Source organism: Miniopterus schreibersii (assembly GCF_964146895.1).
Source record: "Miniopterus schreibersii genome assembly, chromosome: 6".
Lineage (NCBI taxonomy): Eukaryota > Metazoa > Chordata > Mammalia > Chiroptera > Miniopteridae > Miniopterus > Miniopterus schreibersii.
In genome coordinates this window covers 83,763,372-83,783,066 of record NC_138107.1, presented here as the reverse complement: position 1 = coordinate 83,783,066, position 19,695 = coordinate 83,763,372, and the positions used below count along the sequence as shown (strand labels likewise).

General features: G+C 39.6%; 1 protein-coding gene across 1 annotated transcript in view; it reads left to right on the top strand.

The window, feature by feature from the left end:
* The window catches only part of IPCEF1 (interaction protein for cytohesin exchange factors 1), a 121,864-nt gene that overhangs the window by 90,750 nt on the left and 11,419 nt on the right, over window positions 1-19,695 (top strand). The window contains exons 10-11 of the mRNA XM_081141415.1: window positions 2,246-2,612; window positions 18,617-18,810. Of these exons, the coding sequence (XP_080997541.1) occupies window positions 2,246-2,612; window positions 18,617-18,810 (561 nt within the window). The remainder of the gene's footprint in view (window positions 1-2,245; window positions 2,613-18,616; window positions 18,811-19,695) is intronic.

Below are 19,695 nucleotides of genomic sequence, written 5' to 3'. Positions count from 1 at the left end.
TTGAAGAGCTAGATTTTATTTTTCTTAGAAATAGAATATTTTCCTCATTCTTGCATCTTTCCCAGGCAGATTTTGTTTTTATTTCTTCTTGTTTCTGAAAAGCAGACATGTAAGACACTTGCTTAAAATAACATTTAAGCTTTTTATTTAAACAGACAAAATTTAAAAAAATCATAGTAACTTTTATCCATAGTGTGACTCGAGTTGTTGTTTTGGCTCAATCTAGCAGAGTCTAGCTTTGACTGAGCTGTACAAGCCTAGGTGAAAAAAATACCCACCATCCCCAAGTTCTTGCTTTAAAAAAATTGGGGCAATAAATTTTCATTTTGGAATGGTGCACTCAAAAGTATAAAATCATACTATTCTGGAGAATTTTCTCAAAAATTTTAAAATCTTGACTTAAAATTTTAATTCAATATCCATAAAGATATATTTTAAAAAATATCCAATCATTCTAATGGCTATCAAGTAAAGATAAGCAGGAAGACTTCAGCACAAGACCCATTTGGACCTCTGCATCTAGTGGCTGAATCACACTCCGCACTTCAGGGTCTTCCATGAGTGAACAGGAGGTTTTAGTTTGTTTCTTTGTCTTGAAAAGACTTCACAGGGTGGATAGCGGATAGGGCATCCATTTATTAACAGAGAAATTAGAAATGGGAGCTTTTTGACAGGCCTAGTAAAAATTTTAGGGCTGGTTTTCTTCATATAGCTGGCTCTCTTGTCTGCTCTTCGTTGGCATTAGTTTGTGACCAACTATGTGTCAGGCACAGATGCAACAAACGGAGATGCGAAAACAATGAAAAGCAGCCCGTTCTCAAGGAACACCAGCAAAGATGAACAAGTCAATCAGCAATTACAGTGTCAGTTGACAGATAAAATTATATCCCACCTGGTATGACAGAAGGGCTCCCGGGAGCATCAGGCAGAGGTACCTCCTTGCCTTGGGGTCCCCAGAGAAGGCTTCTGGGAGGAGCTTGCCCCTGAACTGATACCAGGAGGATGGGCTCCAGTTAGCCACACAGGGTGCCAATGCCCCTCCTTTCTACCTTCATTTCATTTGCAGAGGGGAAGGCACGGAGCTAGGAGTTTTGTGTTTGACGTGTGCCTACAGCTCTTCGTCGCTGCAGGAGGGTGGAAATAGTGAGCGGTGACTGAGCACCACGCTGTCTGTAAAGCACGTTCCCGTGTGGGGTCCTCTGCGGGGCACCCCGGGTTCGCTTTGACTTATGTTTTGTCAATTTCTCTTCTCATGAAAACTCCCTCTGACCTGATACATGTAATCTTGTCTCATTTTCTCCAGTTTTTCTTCTCACTCCTTCCCCCTCCCCCCTTCTTTGGTTTATTCTTCTCGACACTTAAAATTACATTTATAACTGTTATATGGTGCTGGAGAGAACGGATTGAAAGCCTTTGCGCTGTGTTCAAGTGGTGCCCTAATCGGGAATACCACCCACAGACATTCCTGATGCCTGCAGAGTGTTGAGGTTCGGAGAGGCTTGTGGAATGCGCCGCAGCAATCGTGTGCAGTTTGGGCTCAGACATTCATTTTGCTGTGATCTAATTAGAGTAGTATCAGCAGGAGCAACAGAAAATGCCTGAGCTTAGTCTCTGCAGAAAAGGAAGCTGAACACTTGGAAGCCAGGTTTTACCAAAATAGCTCACAATAGGGGAACGTGTCAGGACTGGGCCCGAGTAGGTATTTTTGTAATATTTCGCTTATAGATCCTGCTAATGAGTAAGTTATTCCTGGCATTTATTTGGATAGTTTGGCAGGTGGGCATTACTTTCTCCAGATACCTGGGGTTTTATTTAGTGAATTACGGGTCTGTCTTTGATCTCTTAGTTGTGAAATGGTTGGAGTGATTTAGGGTAATGGGTTCCCAAGCTCGCTGACACATTCCTGAATGGAAAGTTTTCATATCTTCACAAATATATCATTACTAAGAAGATGTGTATGATAAGTTAGTATCTTAACTAGATATTTTAATGTCATGCTACTAAAAAATATAGACTTATTGAGTATTTGAAAATCAATGTCTAGTACGTAGAAAACTGGGCACATATTGAGTAAATAAAGAACTTGCAAAATTCTTGGGACAGAATTCTTGGAACAGTCAACCATTCTGTTTTATTATTGGCCACTTTTTGAAACAGTGGGGCACCTTCATTGAATATGAGAAGTAGAGAATGCTGGTTTATCATGATTTATTTTATTCTTTTTGATTTTATGTGTGCAAAATAGGCGGCAGAGCAGGCATCTTCATCTCCACCCAAGCCTAGTGAAACATCGTGTTCCTGCTCTTCCCTGGAAAATACCATAAAGAGACACAGCACATTGTCCTCTTTATCTAAAGAAAGACAGTCCTGGAGCGACATTAACAGTTCGTCTGCCACTGAAGATGTGGGACAATGTATAGCAGTTGCTGTGCAGCTTCACCCACCTGCACCCTCAGAGGCAGACAATCTGAGGGCCCCGGAGAACAGCCTCGCCGTGTCAGAAAGTGGACTTCTGAACCCTCTGTCTGGCGGTGACACATCTTCATTGAGTAGCAACCTAGACCATCTTACTGTCCCAGACAAGCCCCCTGGAGCAAGGACGATGGGCAGAGGTAAGCCAAGAAATTGTTTACTCTTCTTTAGAGAATGAATTTGGTGTGGAAACAGAGCTCTAACGTTAATTTGCAGAAAGAATGTTTAAAGTCGTGAACGGTGATTCGGTAATTAGTCTTGTGGGGCTAAGCCAAGGAGCTGTTTCTGCAGAGGAGTTTGCATGAGGGAAACTCCAGCTTTGAGGCCATGCTCTATCCACTAACCAAATGCTTACGTTGACTTGGAGATATGTGATCATAAAATAGTGATTTATTTTTTACCAATCTGAGGAAAGGCTTGACTATTTTTGGTCCCTAGTCGGTCCCTGAAGGTGTCCATGTGGTTAACAGGAAGACAGACAATTTGCAAACATTTTGGAGGGCAGCACTAGGACTTTCAAACATGAAGGAGAGCACAGTTTATACTTTTGAAAAAAATCAAGTCTTAGCAAAGGAAAGAGCTAATGGAACGTAGAAATTAATAATATGAGTCTTCTTAATGCTCTGTGATGGTGGGTCCTCACCTTTTACTCAGTCTAACTTCTTTTACTATTAGGTTTAATCATGATGGGTCTTTTCTGATGATCTGTGCCTCATTCATTCTGTCGTAGAACAAGCTTACCTGATATAAGATATTGAGCAATGACACAGTGATGAGTTTGGTTTGTATTTTTTCAATGTGCTGTCCAGAGAATGTTGACTGGCTACATTCCCATGATATTTAGCGAGAGTGGCATGATGACATAGGTGACCCTCTCGCCTCTCTTAGCCTAATTAGGGAAAGTGTTTGTTTGTTTTTATTTCTCAAATTTTTAGATGAATTCCATTAATTTAGTGTTTGTTACCAGAGTAATTTAGGCCAAGGATTACAACTGCAGACCCAGTGTGTGTGTATGTGTGTGTGTTGTGTGTTGTGTGTATGTGTACAGTATTTTAAAGAAAATGAATTGGAATACTCAAGCTGGGAACTCATTGTTCAATCACCACAAAATCAGCACTTCCTGTGATGTTTCACACAGTTGACTTACCTGCCTGGCCTCTGATGGCATTTTCAATTGATACCTCTAATTTAGGCCAACGTTCTACTTTACACTAAAACAGTAGAGTGAATGAAGTGATTGGCAAAATAAGCTACTTCTAGAGGTGAATGAGGTAGAGTAGGGAGGAGAATGACAGTGAGGTCACTGAGGGGCAGGGAAGAGTCAAGTTTGGACTGCAAGGAATGGGGGACACAGATTCACGCTGGCCTCGGGCTTGCAAAGTGCTGTCATGTAGACTTGTGGGCTTAACTTGTATCTCCTTGGAAGTACACAGCTGAGGTCAGCAGTGAGAGTAAAGGGGAAGTAGCTTTAGGTTCAGCCTAAGAAACTTCCTTTTAACATTGAGAAAGTTCAAAATAGAATGTGCTCCTGGGAAAGGAATGCATTCCTTGGCATTGGACGTGTTTTCTTATTCTGAGACGACCATTTTCCTTGGATAGTAATTGCATATTGTTCATTGTATTTGCTTTTACAAAGCCATATTGAAGAGAGAATTTAAGTATCTCCAACTCCATGGCCTCTCACTGGATTCTTAGAAGATCCTTCCAGATACAGGTGTGGTGAAACTAAAGAACATAATGAAAAGCGCCACATCCATTCTGTTCCTGCTAAAAACTCTTACATTAATCACTGGGCCATAAGGTAGAACTATAAACTTGCATGCACACACACACAACCCCAGAGTGAGGATGGTTTCAAAAACAAAATAGATAATCAAATTTTGTTTGCATTCTTTCCCGGGAGATAACCTGCAGATTGAGTTGTCCGTAGGGTAAATAACCGGGGAGTCATGGGAAGATGCGTGAAGTTCTTACCCATGTCCAAATGTCACTCTTGGAATGCATGCATTACAGAGCCTGGCTGGGTACCAACAGCTCTTTTATTCTAAGAAGGAAGAAGCCTTGTATTTTTAAATTTTGATTTAAGTGCTGAGTGACCAATAAAAGCTGTATGCTTCGTCAAACAGCTTGACATGAAAGTCTTCCTATCAGTACAAAGGGAGAGACTATAAAAATATTCCCTGATTTGTTGGCGGTTGCCATATGTTACAAAATTTTAGCTAATGATTTTTTCCTCCTACTGGGGATTTGGTTAAATTCCCAGAAGAGTTGAACTACATAAAGACATTGCTATGGAAACGGCAACCCAGTCTTTGCTTGTGTTTCTGATGACCTACTATTGAGTAACCAGACTGTGTATTTTGCATGTTTTTAAACATATATGTGTTTGTGTGTTGCTGGAAAAAAAGTCATTTTTGTGACTTTTAAAAATTAATTTTATCTGTCACTTAAAAAAATAAAATAAAAGCCCTGAAATTCCTGTGCCTGAAATACTGTTCAGAGTATTTTCATGGCAGGTATTGAAGTTTCGACATTGTCCAAAACAGGAGTTAGGATTATTAAATTAAGTCCCAGTCTCAAGATGCATTTGTTGGAGGAAGAGGCTTTTATCCTAGAAAAAAAGAAAAGATTCTTCATGGTTAATAACTGAATCCTAAAATAAGCAGACATGTATTATTGCCTTCTTTCTATTTTGACAATGAGAGAAATATTGTGCACTTGGTATGCAATTAAAATTGTGGTTGCTAGAGTTCTATATTGAATTTAAATATCCTTTTAGACATTTCTCTCCTGCTGTGTAAGCTACTAAAAAATGCAGGATGTTAATTGCATCCTATTGCCCTTGCACATGGGGAGTTTCAGAGTTCCAGAGCTGTCCAGATTCTTCCCTGAGTCTTTCTACAAAGCCTAGGGGAAAAGAGGCGATGGGGTTAATGGAATGTCCATCTCAGCTCAGTTTCACTCTATGCTGTATTTTCCTTTTGGGAGAGGTTATTTGGCCCATGACTTATGCCTGTGTGGTGATGACTCACATTGTTGTCTCTATTCACATTATGTTAACAACATGGAGACAATTTCATTATATCTACTCCATGAATAGAGCGCCCATACCCTGGATGCTGGAAAGTTAATAATCACTAATAGGACTAACACCCAATGTATGCAAATATATTTTTCAAGTACAAGTACAAGCAGAATTCATCTGAGACTCGAGTTGAATACAAAGCATTTTTAATGAAAAGACAATCACGCTAGAGCATGGGTGACATCTCAGGAAAGCAGTATAAAATAAGCCAGACTTTAGAATTTAGCAGATCTTACAAAACATTTTGTATAACAACTGGAGCGAGGACAATACCGCCGGCTACTTCCGATGGTGCTGTGGGGACTGCGTGCCCGTCTCCTTAGGAAGCACGAAGATGATGAGAAGAAGACGTTGAAGACTGAGCCCCATGCCGTTTAGCATTATTTTCAGGGTTAGTTTTGAGTCCCCAGCATCTACCCAAGCGCTTTGTGCCAATGGAAACACAGAGATGAGCCAGAAACAGTTTCTGGTCTAAAGCGTTTTCATGTCTAATGGGGGGAGTGGGAGGAGGAAGACACTTAACCAAAGAGAGCAGGAGAGAACGGGTGTCGCAGAAGGACACAGGGTACCTGCCGGTTATAGAAGGGCCGGGACTCAAAATGCGGACGGTCACATCTACGTGGGAGGCTCTGGCGGAGAGGGAAGGCACGGGAAAGGGATGGAGAAGAAGCTCAGATGCTGTCGGATACTGGGCCAGTCCTTAGTCTAGTTCAGTCGGCAACGGATGGCGACTTCTCACCTGGTTAATCGGGTGATTGAACTGTACTTGATAAAAATTATGTCAGCCTTAGAAGACGGAGTAGGAGGGTAAGAGGAGACTTGTTCTTCCAGGAATAAGGAAATGAGAAGCGTTAGGGAGCTTCGGTAACAGCTGGGCTGGCTGTGCAAGTAGAGAAAGCCGAGGTGAGGCGTGAGGGGTTCTCCAGCAGACCTACCAAGGTGAAGACTGATCTCGGGCTTGCACCTCTCAATTAAGTCCCTAGAAAATTTCCTAGTCATACTGTTTTTTGAACTGTGCTCTGAAAATGGGCATAAATATTTACTACCAGGAAAATCTTGAATCTATAATTGTTGACCTCAGTGGCATTGGTCTCAGGCATGGATGGCCCACCGCCTGTTTTGTCTGCTCCATGATAAGTCTTTGTGAGACCATCCCTGTGTAAGTGGAATTAGTTTATTTTCATTGCTTTATACTACTCAATTGTTTTACTATACCGCAAGAAATATATTTACTATTGATGAACATTCTATTTTCCCATCTTTGGGCTCTTATATAGAAGTTTTAGATTTACAGAAAAATTGAGCAGAAGGTACAGAGAATTTCTATATAATCCCTCTTGTATACACAATTGCCTCTTTTACTAATATCTTGCATTAGTGTGGTTTACCTGATACAATGAACAAGTAATATTGACAAACTTTTATTAACTGAAGTCCATGTTTCCATTAGGGATCACTCTTTGTCTTCTATAGTTCTATGGGTTTTGACAAGTATATAATGTCATATATCCACCCTTACAACATTATACAGAATAGTTTCAATGCCCTAAAAATCTCCTGTGCTCCACCTTGTCATCTCTTTCACCCTTTGCCCAAGCCTCTGACAACCACTGATCTTTTTACTCTTTAGTTTTACCTTTTCCAGAACATAATATAGTTGGAATCATACAGTAGGTATGATTTTCAGATTGCCTTCTTTCCTTTAGTAATAGGCATTTTAGTTTCTTTCCCCCATGCATTTTCGTGGGCTAATAGCTCATTGCTTTCTATGGCTGAATGATATTCCATTGCATGGATCCAGTTTGTTATCCATTCATTTATTGAAGGACATCTTAGTTGCTTCTAAGTTTTTGGAATTATGAATAAGGCTGCTATACACATGTGTGTACAGATTTGAGTGCATATATAAAAATTTCATCTCATTTGGGTAACTACCTAGGAGTGCAATTGCTGGATTGTATGGTAAGCTTTGTAAGAAATGCCAAATTGTCTATACCGTTTTGCATTCCCTCAACAATGAATGGGAGTTTCTGTTGCTCACCGGTACTGGTGTTGTCAGTGTGTTTTTTTTTGCCATGCTAGTAGGTGGGCCATGGTACCTCCTTGTTTTAATTTGTAATTACCTAATGATATAAAATGTTGAGCATCTTTTCGTATGCTTATTTGCTATCTGTACATGTTATTTGGTGAGGTGTCTATTGAAATATTTTACCCACTTTTTATTTGTTTATTTTGTTTTCTCTTTGTTGAGTTCTTTGTATATTTTAAATACAAGACATTTTATCAGGCATGTGATTGTAAATATTTTCTCCCAGTCTGTGGCCTGTCTTTTCATTCTCTGACTGAGAATTCTTATGCATGTATCTTGGTCTACATATGTCTGCATTTCTCTAGGTGTATGTACCTAGGAATGAACTTACTGGCCATGATTTATGCCTATCTTCAACTTTACTAAATAATAACAATTGTTTTCTAAATTGGTGGCACTAATTCTCTCTCTCCAGGATAGGTGATAGCTCTCAAAGCTCCACATCCTCACTAGTAATAGACTTGTAGACTTTTGCAAAATTGCCCATCTTGATTGGTAATCTTGATTATGAATTAGCATATTTTTATGTTTATTTTCACTCTTTTACCCATACTTCTTTGATTTTTTCCCCCAATGGATTTGATATATTTTGGAAATTATATTGGATACTCCTTCATTGGCAGTTGAATGTATTGCCAGTATCTTCTCTACTTTTTATTTCTCTTTTCATTTGTGATGGTGATGACGAACAGTCAGTCTTAATGTGATTAAGTTTGTCAGTCTTTTTCTTTATGGTCAATGCTTTTTTGTCTTCATTAGGTAATTTCTTTCTACACTGATATAATGAAAATAATCTGCCATAATTTTATAAGCTGTAATCCACTTGGCATGATTTTTACATGTGCCATAATGGGATACAATATCTTATTCTGTATGGATGTATAATTTTTCTACTCTCATTTATTTAAAATCCTCTTTCTCCCAGATGTCCACGTGAGTCCCCAGTGCCATCTTTGTTGTAAAGCCAGTGCTGTTGCTTCTTAGACTTCTGTTCTTCATCAGTCTATTTTTTTCTACCCTGACTCATACCCTTTTAGAAAAAGAGTCTTAATGTCTGATAGGACAAGTCTTTCTACTTTGGTCTTTTTAAAGAGCGTTTGGGATGTTCTTGGCCATTTTAACTTCCATACACATTTCTTGCCTTGGGTTGGCCCTGCAGTACCATGCTGATAGAAGTGGTGATTACAGGCATTTTTGCGGTGTGCCTGATCTCCAAGGGAAAACCTTTACTCTTTCTCAGCTACACCAAACTTAAAAGTAGGTGCTTTATTGCCGCTTCTATTTTATGGATGAAGAAACTGGGGCTTAAAGTGGTTAAGTAAACTGCTGAAAGTGGCTGTGCACCTAATTTCGTGTGATAGTTGTGTTTGGAATGCAGTTCTATTTGACTGCAGAGCTTGAGATTTTAAGCACTTGATTTAGAATAGCTCTGCGTGAATAATCAGCAGGGTTGGGTGAGATATGATGTGAACCAAGCCACATAGTATAACCAGAACAACTTCCTTCCTGTTTTATAACTACCAGTGAAGCAGTACAGGTCACTTAGTGACAGAAACAGAAGCATCTAAACCCAGACATGCATCGCTTATTGATGGGGATGTATTCTGAGAAATGCATCATCAGGCGATCTTACCGTTGCGTGAACACCATAGAGTACGTTCACGCAAACCTAGATGGTGTAGCCCACTACGGTAATTGTATGTGCTCTACTTTTATGCAGCTGGCATCCCTGTAGGTTCCTTTTCAGCTGCATCACCGAAAACACATTAGTAATTGTAGTGGCTGAAGCAGAGTGGGCTGGGGAGGCATAGAAAGGAATTAGAGAACTCAATAGCACCCGGCTTATGTGGCACTAGTTGGCTCCTATAGGGTGTTTGGCTTTTGTTCCAAGTGCAATGAGATGTTTTTGGAGAAAATGAAGCTGAGGAGTGTTATGGTGGTTTATGTATTTTTAAAAGATCACTTCACTGTATGGAAAATGGATATTAGGAAGCTAAGATATACCAGTTACGTAGCTGTTGAAATAGGCCAACGGTGAAATAATGGCGGTTGGTTTAAGATGGTAGCAATGGGGGTGAGGGGAGGAAAAATACACATATTTGGGACATACTTAAAGAGAAAATGTAAGAATGTAAGATTCATAAAGGATTCGTGTCCGTTCTAGTCCATCCCTCGGCTCTCAAGTACACCACGCCAACACACAGTGGGCACTGGCAGAATATCTGATGGATGAATTGAATAAAGGAGTGAACCGAATGTGTGAAGGAAAGAGAGGGATCCAGGACAAGTCATGTTTTCCAGCACATTTAGTCTCCTGCAGCATTAAATCACCGCAACCCCAGAGGATTATCATTTCCTGGGGAAAAGTTTGCCTAGTAGGGATTTAATGGCCATATTTAAATACTAACTCTAAATGTGTACAGTAGATGCTTGAATGATGTTAGTTCACTCAGCGTTATTTCACTGTAATGTCGATGAGATGCTGTGGGAAACTGACTCTTGTTTGTATAATTAGCCTGTGGTAAACAGGCTTCAGTAGATGTTGTCTCACCACAGTTCCCTGAACCTATTGCAGAGGTTAAGTGAGGACCTGCTGTTCATTAAGGATTTTCTCTAAGGCAAAAAATAAGGATGTTAGGTAAGTAATTATAGATCCCATCAGACGATCATAATAGAAAGAAGGAAGAGAGCTTCATCTGAAAAAGGCAAGGGCATTTATATGCTCCAAACCTTCGTTTTCTGCGTAGTAAAGTTGAGATAAGGTAACTTATTCCTTCCTCTTGCCTCACTGCTCTTGTCTCTCCTCCTGAATCTTCCATTTCTATCTGTTGATTTCACTTGTCTCTGTCATGGAGTCACATGGTTGATGCACCCAGCATGTTATGGGGCCAACATTGACATATTTCTCTATAGTGCATTGAATTTTGTATCCTTGATTTTAGGCAGTTTTCCGGCTCCCCTTTCCCCCCATTTATTTACCATTCAATCTCTACCTCATAAATATATTTTATTTTATTTATTTTAATATATCTTTACTGATTTCAGAGAGAGGAAGGGAGAGAGAGATAGAAACATTAGTGATGAGAGAGAGAGAGTCATTGATGGGCCGCCTCCTGCACACCCCCTGACTGGGGATCGAGCCCGCAACCCGGGCATGTGCCCTGACCGGGAATCGAACCATGATCTCCCAGATCCTAGGCTGATGCTCAACTGCTGAGCCACGCCGGCTAGGCTTTTTTTTTTTTCTATCTATCTTTATTGATTTCAGAGAAAGGAAGGGAGAGGGAGTCATAAATATATTTTAAAAAGAAAAAGGAAACCTGACCATATGCTTTTTCAATATATATACCAGTGTTTTTTGTTTTCTTAGGATGTGAGCAAATATAGAAATTTTTATGTCTCCATTACATACTTCACCAAATCCTGGGTGCTCATAGGATTGAAAGAATACATTTTAAAAACAAATGGAATATTTGTTTTGAGAATGTAAGGCTATATTTCAGATGCTTCAGCAATGGACTCAACCTTAGATTATTTCCAGAAATTACTGCCACAAGAGGCAACAATAATGAAACAGAAAACAACATTAAAGATCGCCTACTAGAAGAGGCTTGTTCTTATCAATAAGCAATAACATGTAGTAGAGCATTGAGTTGCTTTACCTAATAGAAACACCAAACACCCAAGAGAAAAACAGGCACATGACGCAGCAGAGATGGTAGAACAAATATAGAAAAATGGGGAACAATAAAGCGAAACGACTCTTCTCTCAGGCTTCCAAGTGCTCAAGTAAAAACACTAGCTTTCACCCTTGAGTGCTCTCTCGGACTTCTCTCAATCTGTTTTCTCTCTTATAGAATTTCTTTCACCTGCCATTTAAAAAAATTACCTCATTCCCAGCTACCATTCTTCCAACTTTGTCCTCTCGGTTTCTTTTTTCTCTTTTTCTTGTTGTTAATCCTTACCTGAGGATATTTTTCCCATTACTTTTCAGAGAGAGTAGAAGGGAGGGAGAGAGGGAGGGGGAGAGGGAGAGATGTGATAGAGACACATTGACTGTCTCCGCATGTCCCCTGACTGAGCAGGGAGTGAGCCCACCAGCAAGTACACGGCCTTTGACTGGGAATAGAACCTGTGACCCTTTGGTGCGCAGGCCGATGCCCTAATCACTGAGCCACACCCACCAGGGCTGCCCTCTGTGTTTCTAAGCACTTATACCTTTATTGCATCTGGGGCCAGAGTCTACCGTGACCTCGACTCTCACCTTCTCCCAACTTAAACTGGTTCATTATCTCCAGGTGTCTGGTTCAAACGCCCAAGCAGAGAACCTGATCATCTGGCCTGTGTTCTAGGTTGCTGGCTGGCTTATGAATTTCCTGTCCTAAGGTCTGGTGCCCTGTGGCCCTGTGAGTACAGAGTTTGAGGAATAAAACCTGGGCACCTCAGAACCACAGGCTGTGGCTGGGCATTTTTCCCTTGGAGGACAGGATAGTGGGAGCAGGGGTCTGAACTTGGCCTGTCTAGTCCAGCCAGCAGCCACCTCAATGGCTATATATTACCTGATTTGAAACAATCACCATCGAACTTTATTCAAAAGAAAGTATATCAAATATATTCATAGTGTAGTGTAGTATTTAAGATGATGAGCTTTGGGTCAGAACCTAGGTTTGTCTCTTTGTGACCTTGGTCAAGGTTTTTGATCTTTCTATGTATGGACATTCTCTCCTTTATATCAGGATTAATAATACTTTCCTTGTAGGGCTACAAAGATAAAGAGGTAATGTTGGTAGAGCAGTTAACACAGTGCCTGACATGTCGTCAAAACTTTGTACCTGATAACTATCTCCATCAGCATTAACAGGAGCAGGAATAGTCAGTCTCCCTCAAAATTATGCTGTTTAATGTTCTTGGTCAGTAGCATCCTTATGTTGAAATGAGTTACCCAGACTTATCTTAATTCTATACTTTAAATTTGTTTATCATTGTGATGTAAGTCTTTTGCTACATTCAAGACTTGCCAGAATCACTAGAGAAAGCCTATAAAATGCTTTTAATCTATTGGCATTAGGTGTTGTGTTAAATAACATTTGTAAAATCTTAAAAGCTACACAGAATGTCCCAATGTCTCTCATCATTTCTTTTCTTTGTAACCAGTGCTTTCCATGGTCTTTCCTTTCTCAAGCAGAATGTCACACATGAAACAGGGAGGACTGCTTCTACCTAAACCTTTCCAAGCGTTTCCTGTTTGGAAACTAACATTATCTTTCTTGGAACATCGTTTAGACTTTTCTAGTCTCTCAAAGATTTCCTTTCAAATTCTGATATGAAATATGGTGTTTGAACTCCCCTTGTCTCCTGAAGCCAGAATTTATGTTCTGAAGAGAAAATAAAGACCACATTCTAGAAAGCACAAGGAAACACTAAAAATAAAATAGTGGAGGAGGCAAACTTGAAAATACAGCATTTAAAGAGAGAATCTGCCGACAGTGTTCTCGACAGCTGAATTCTTGGCCTCCTGGAGCATGCCTGTCCCATCAGAAGCGACGATAGTCTGAAATGTGTGGGAGTAGGAGAGGGAGGAGCACATTCACTTGACATAATCTTGGAAAGGAGTAAACTTCTAACCATTAGTTAAAAGTGTTGTTTTTTCTCGTTTACTGATGTCACCAAGAAAGATCCTGTTAAAAATATACCATGTCTTTCTTGAGTCTAAATTATTAGATTACTGACCAAAGTTTGGAGACAAGTTCACTAGTCCGATCCCTTGAGATGTTCTGAGCTCGTCTGACACATGTAAAGTGTCACCAACATTCACCTCAAAATCGTGCCAGCTCAACATATGAGATTCTGATGCTTCAGGGCAGGGATTCTGGACACACTCCTTTGAGCAAAGCTGTAAATATGTATATTTTTAATTAGGGTGCGGCTCAGGGCAAATAGATGCTGCTTTCTGGACAAATCTCATCTTTCTCATTGAGACTCCAATCCCTTTGTCTTCTGATGAGCTGAGACTGGTGTTTTAAGCCACACTGATGACAGACAGTCTAACCTTGCCACTAAAAGTATGGTCCATGACCAGCAGTTCTGGCGTCACCTAGGAGCTTGTTAAAACTTTAGAATCTCAGCGCCATCCCAGCCCGACTAAATCAGAATCTGCATTTGAACAAGATCTTTGGGTGACGTTTGCCTGTGACAGTTTGAGAAGACTGGCCTAGAAGCACGTGGGCCTGCGTGGTGTGGAATAGAACTTCTCTTCTTAATTCCATCACCAATTTACATTTGGGAACAATTGCTTACTATGTTTCAAGAATCTCCATTTCTCCCTCATCCGTAAAATAAAATAGTTTTCACCTTTTTTGGCAAAGCGCTTGTGAGGGTAGATGAGATGGACTATGAAGCATCTTCTGTAGAGAAGGAAGTTAGCCTCCCTATTTTGTGTAAGACTAAAATACACTCTTGAGAGGAAGGATAACAATTGCATTGGAAACACTTGACTGTCTGACAGAATTCATTTATTTTGTATCAGAAGACAAGGGAAGCGGAAATAATGAACTTGGCTTGTGATCCCAGTGGGAGAGAGAGCAGTGGTCTTTCCTGCCAGTCTTTTTTCTTGCTCTTTTTACCATCTGGTAGGATAAGAGAAATAATCTAGTGCTTTCTAATATGTAATTATCATTTAGAAGAATGATTACATGAAAATATGAAAGGGAGCTTTTGACAATAGTCCTTTATGGAAGGAGAGCCCCGGGACGGTGCGGGGCTAGTCCTGCGGGCCAGCAGGCCGGGGCTGGTCCTCGAGTAGCAGCTGGGAAAGGGGCGCCTCTGCTTCGGGCTCAGGTGCTCTTCTGCCCTTTGGGCACTTTGTTCCCTACGACTCTTTATCACCTGCTTCCATGATTATCGAGCGCTCGTTTTATGGCTCTGTGGCGACCCAAGCACTAGCAGCAGTAAAAACAATATAAGGTCCTCGGGTAGATCACAGGTATGTCCCCTGGGGATCTGGCAATACATCGTATGTCTCTCGGATTATGACACAAAAGCGCCAATAAGGGTATTTTTACTGACTACTCACAGCTCCATTTGTTATTTTATTGTCCTTACGTTTACAGGCTATTCTGGAGTCAGATAATTAGAAGTTAGACACATAGGCTTTTAGTTTAAGGTTTTCTCTAAAAAGAGACGATGGCTGAGAGGTAAGAAGAATGCAATAACGATTTGCTTTCATTTTTTCCCTTCTTTTTCTAGCAGCTTTAACCTTATCTAGCTATTATCTCCATTTTCTAAATGAATCCAAATAGAGAATATTATTTGCTCATATTTTAGGTGAATTCTATATTAACTTCAGTAATTGTATAGGTCCGCTTTACCTATATGCTAATTTTAAAGTTACACACAGACACGCACTCCTCCCCCCACCCCCATATTCTCATTGCTAATGTCCCAAAGTTTAAGCCAGGGAAAGGAATATGTGTGTATGGAAGAGCGATGCCTCTGATATTTTAACATAAGATAATATATATCCATATAAGTGTGTTAAACAATAATATAATTATCAAAAAGACAGTCCCGTTTATTTTTCACTTATGGAATGTACTTTATGTCACGTTACTCTAAGATTCTAGTTATTTTTATCTTTACCAATTGAATATCTGTTGAATTAGACACATAGTCTTAATATAATCATTTTACTCTGACATAATTACAAACTAATGTATGAGTCAAAAGTGATCTTATTTTCTCTCATAAGTTTTAGTAGAATAACTGAACAGCTTGAACAGAGACTTAAAGAAACCATTCTGTTGATCTTCTTTGTCTTTATGCTTGTTTGATTTTCTTCTTGAAGTTTATTAAATATGTATTACTTACTTTAAAAATACTGTGGTATTGAAAGCTATGCATATAGACTTTGTTCAAAGTCAAGTCCCACCTGCCTAGCTATAAAAAAAAATACAGGGTTTGGCAAAAGTAAGTTTACAGTTGTGAGTATGTGAAACAGTTTATTCTTGTATTATTATTTATCAATTATTGTATTATTTACCATACGAACAACTGTAAACCTACTTTTGCCCTGTCCTGTATATAAAATTACCCTATTCTTGTGTGTCTGAAAACTGCCAGAGTCCTCAATCTGAATGTCCCCTCTAAGGCTCAGATGAATTTTTATTTAATTTTCTTAATGTCTCCAGTTTAAATGCCAGGTTGTTACCATGCTTAGTATTTCTGTGCAGGTGTCATCAGTTGTCATGATAATCTCAAAGAAGCCTACTTTCTTTACAGCTTTATTGAGATATATTTTACATACCATAAAATTCACACATAAAAACATACAGTTCGGTTTTCAGTATATTCCCAGAGTTATTCAACTATCACCACAATCTAATTTGAGAACATTTTTAGCACCACACAAAGAAACCTGTACGCTTTTGCTGTCACTCCCCATTTTCCTTCCCAGGCAACCACTAATCTATTTTCTGTCTCTGTGGGTTCGCCTAGTCTGGATGTTTATATAAATGGACTCATACAACATGTGGTCTTTTGTCACTGGCTTCTTTTACTTATCAGAATGTTTTTAAGGTTCTTCCATGTTGTGGCACGGTTAGTACTTCAGTTCTTTTAATTATCGAATAATATTGCATTATATGTATAGGCCACATTGTGTTTATCCATTCATCAGTTGATGAACATTTAGACTGTTTCAACCTTTTGTCTATGTGAATAGTGTTGCTATGAATATTCATGTATAAATTTTATGTTACTGCATTTTTCATTCTCTTGAGTATATATCTAGGAGTGGGACTGCTGGGTTGTATGATAACTCTACACTTAGCATTTTGAGGAGCTGCCAAACTGTTTTCTAAAAGTGGTAGGTTCATTTTACATTCCCACCAGCAATGTATAAAGCTTCTGGTTTCTTCATGTCCTCACCCACACTTATTGTTGTCTGTCTTTTTTATTTTAGCCACCATCATGGATGTGAAGTAGTATCTCATTGTGGTTTTGGTTTGCATTTTTCTGATGACTAATGATGTTGAGAATGTTTTCATGTGCTTGACAAAAATCTACCTGTTGATATCTGCACACAGGCAGAGTCAAAAAGCCTAATTATGTTCAAATACAGTTTTAAATATTTTCACTTTTTTGTTGTTGTTGAGACTGTTTTGGCAAAGAAAAAAGGGTTACTGACTAATACATTAAGTTAGTTGCAAAGTTAGTCCAATGTCTTTGCTCTCTATTTAATGAAAGAGAATTGGGAACACCTAGCATGACTTTCTGGCAGTAAATGGAGGAAAACTAATTATTGATTAAAGATTTCTAATCTTACAACAGTAAACTGTAAAGTAAGTGAAATATGCTTGATTTTGATGGTCCTAGATTACTATTATATGCTTTCCTCTCCCCTTTGCAGAGGCCTATTTTTAGTATCTCCTAATGCCATACTTTGTATACGGTCCTCTATCAAGCTTGTTCTTAGGACAGGAGTGAAATGCACAGACTCTATGGAGTATGTGGTGGAAGAGAAATCTCATTGCGTATCTTTCCCACGATTTATTTTCAAGGAATGAAGGAATAAAGATCTGAAGTTCTTAGTAAGAAATTGAAGCAATATCAAGATAAGAAGATTTTCTTTGAGTAACCTTCTGTATTGTTTGCAGTCCTTTCAGTTGCATGTGACTGAAACCACACCCAAAGTTATCTTAAGGAGGCAGTATGTTGGCTCCCATAAGCTGAGAGAGCTCCAATCGTGTTACTAAGATACATGTCTCAGCTGTGTCCTATAGATTGGCTCCATTTTCATGACTCTTGGTGTAATTCTTGGAATCTTCTAGCTCACGTCATCACACCACTCAGTTTAGGAAAATAGATTGATTCCCTGATACCCCCAAACTAAAATTCAGAACAGAGGTCTCTGGACCCAACTGGCCTGACCTGCAACCCACGCTCATTCCTAAATCAGTGACTGTCCAGCATGATGGAACTGCTATTGGATTGGCCTAGCACATAAGGTCCCCTGGATCTTGGGTAGAGTTGCTTCACTAGAAGCATTTGGGCTGAGGTTGGAAAGGCCTGGTTAGGAATGTGAGTGGAGAAGTCACAAAGAATGGTCGTTATTTACTCAAAGCCACAGACCACAGGCAGGTTTCTTCTCTCAAACGGCAGTTCTAGGAAGAACATTAAAAGTCATCTGGGGCAGTGGTTCTTAGGCCTTAGGGTGTGTACTAGTTTGCTAGAGTTTGCCTGTCCATCACTGTATTTTAGAAGCACATAACTCTTTTGGTTTCATAGGTTCACAGATGGAGAGGATTTTTGCCAAAGGATGAATCATTCCTTGGATCTCACCAATACCAGATATAGATGATATTTGGATTAGATTTTGGATTTAGCATTGATGTTGGGATGGGTTAAAACTTTGGAGATGTTGGGAAGATATGAATGTGTTTTGCATGTGAGAAGGACATGAATTTTGGCTAGCTAGATGGTGGACTATTATGGGTTTGATGGTGTTCCTCCAAAATTCCTATGTTGAAGTCCTAAACCCCAGTGCCTCAGAATGGGACCTTATTAGAAATTGAGTAGGTGCAGATGTAATTAAGATGAGGACAGTAGGGTAAGTCCTAATCCAGTATGACTGGTGTCCTTGTGAAAGGGACACATTTGGACTCAGGCATGAGCACAGGGAGAACACCCTGTGAAGATTGGAGTTATGCTGTCAGAAGCCTAGGAACCAAGAGAAGCACCAAGAGAGGCCTAGAACAGGTCCTTCCCTCGTAGCTTCAAAGGGAACATGGCTCTGGCATAACAAAGTACCAAAAACGGAGTGACTTAGACAACAAAAATGTATTGTCTCATAGTTCTGGAAGCTAGAAGTCTAGATCATAGTGTCAGCAGGGCCTTGTTTTAGGACCACAGTGTCCAATGTTCTCACTTTGATTTTAACTGGGCTTATTGTTACTGCTTTTTTATTTTAATAGAAGAAACAAAAGTAACTGAAGATGATGAAATGGAGAAGCTCTACAAATCGTTAGAGCAAGCCAGTCTATCTCCTCTTGGGGACCGACGACCTTCAACCAAAAAGGAGTTGAGAAAGTCCTTCGTGAGGCGGTGTAAAAATCCATCCATCAATGAGAAACTCCACAAAATCAGAACCTTGAATAGCACATTAAAGGTACAAAATTTCATATTGTGGATGAACTCTATGGATGTGGGGTAAAGAATGACTGGTTCTGCAGAGATTCATGCGAGCCACTGTGTGTTTGTGTGGGTGGAAAGTGGCGCAGTATAAGCCAATCCAGTCTCTATGGGGCGGAATGACCCTTGGTGTTCTTCAATCACTAGAACATTCACAGGGTAACCAATCTACTTTTATAGCTAGGCCTTGATTTTTACATTCACTCTAATATAAAATTTCAAATGTTAAGCTGCTAGGAGGCAAGGACCACATGTCATTTTTGTTTATGTACCCTTTTACCTAACACAATAAATATTGATGAGAACTTAAGATAGTTGACTAGTGAGAATAAACAGTAATATTAATAAGATCTTGGGATTTCACCTGATTTATCAAAAAGCGCCATTGTTCTGTGCTACAGACAGAAGAAATTTTCTAGATTTTAAATGCAGTAAAGACTCTCAGCTGTAGCCTCTGCAGCCAAGATATGCCATGAAAGCTGAGCAGTAGGAAATACATACTTCATGGTACTAGACCAGCAGATGTTTTCATAATGGGAATGAGGGACAGTGTACAGGATGTACTGAAGCTATTTTCAGGGCCTCCTGTAACTAAAATGGTTCCTTATAGCCAAAGCATTGTGCTTTCACATTTAGATTATAGCACAAACAGGAGGAGGCCAGGGTTTTTTGTCAAACAGTTCTGAATTAGCAAAGGATTTATAGATTCTGAAAAGTCTTAATAGATCCTACAGTTTAATTCTAGTTTGTACATGTCCTTTTGCATCAAGATTTTGAGTCTCTTTCCAGGAAGAAATATCAGCAAAGGACAAGGCTACAGAGAGATGGCTGAGTGGCTCTTAGTCAGATGTCCCAATTAGTC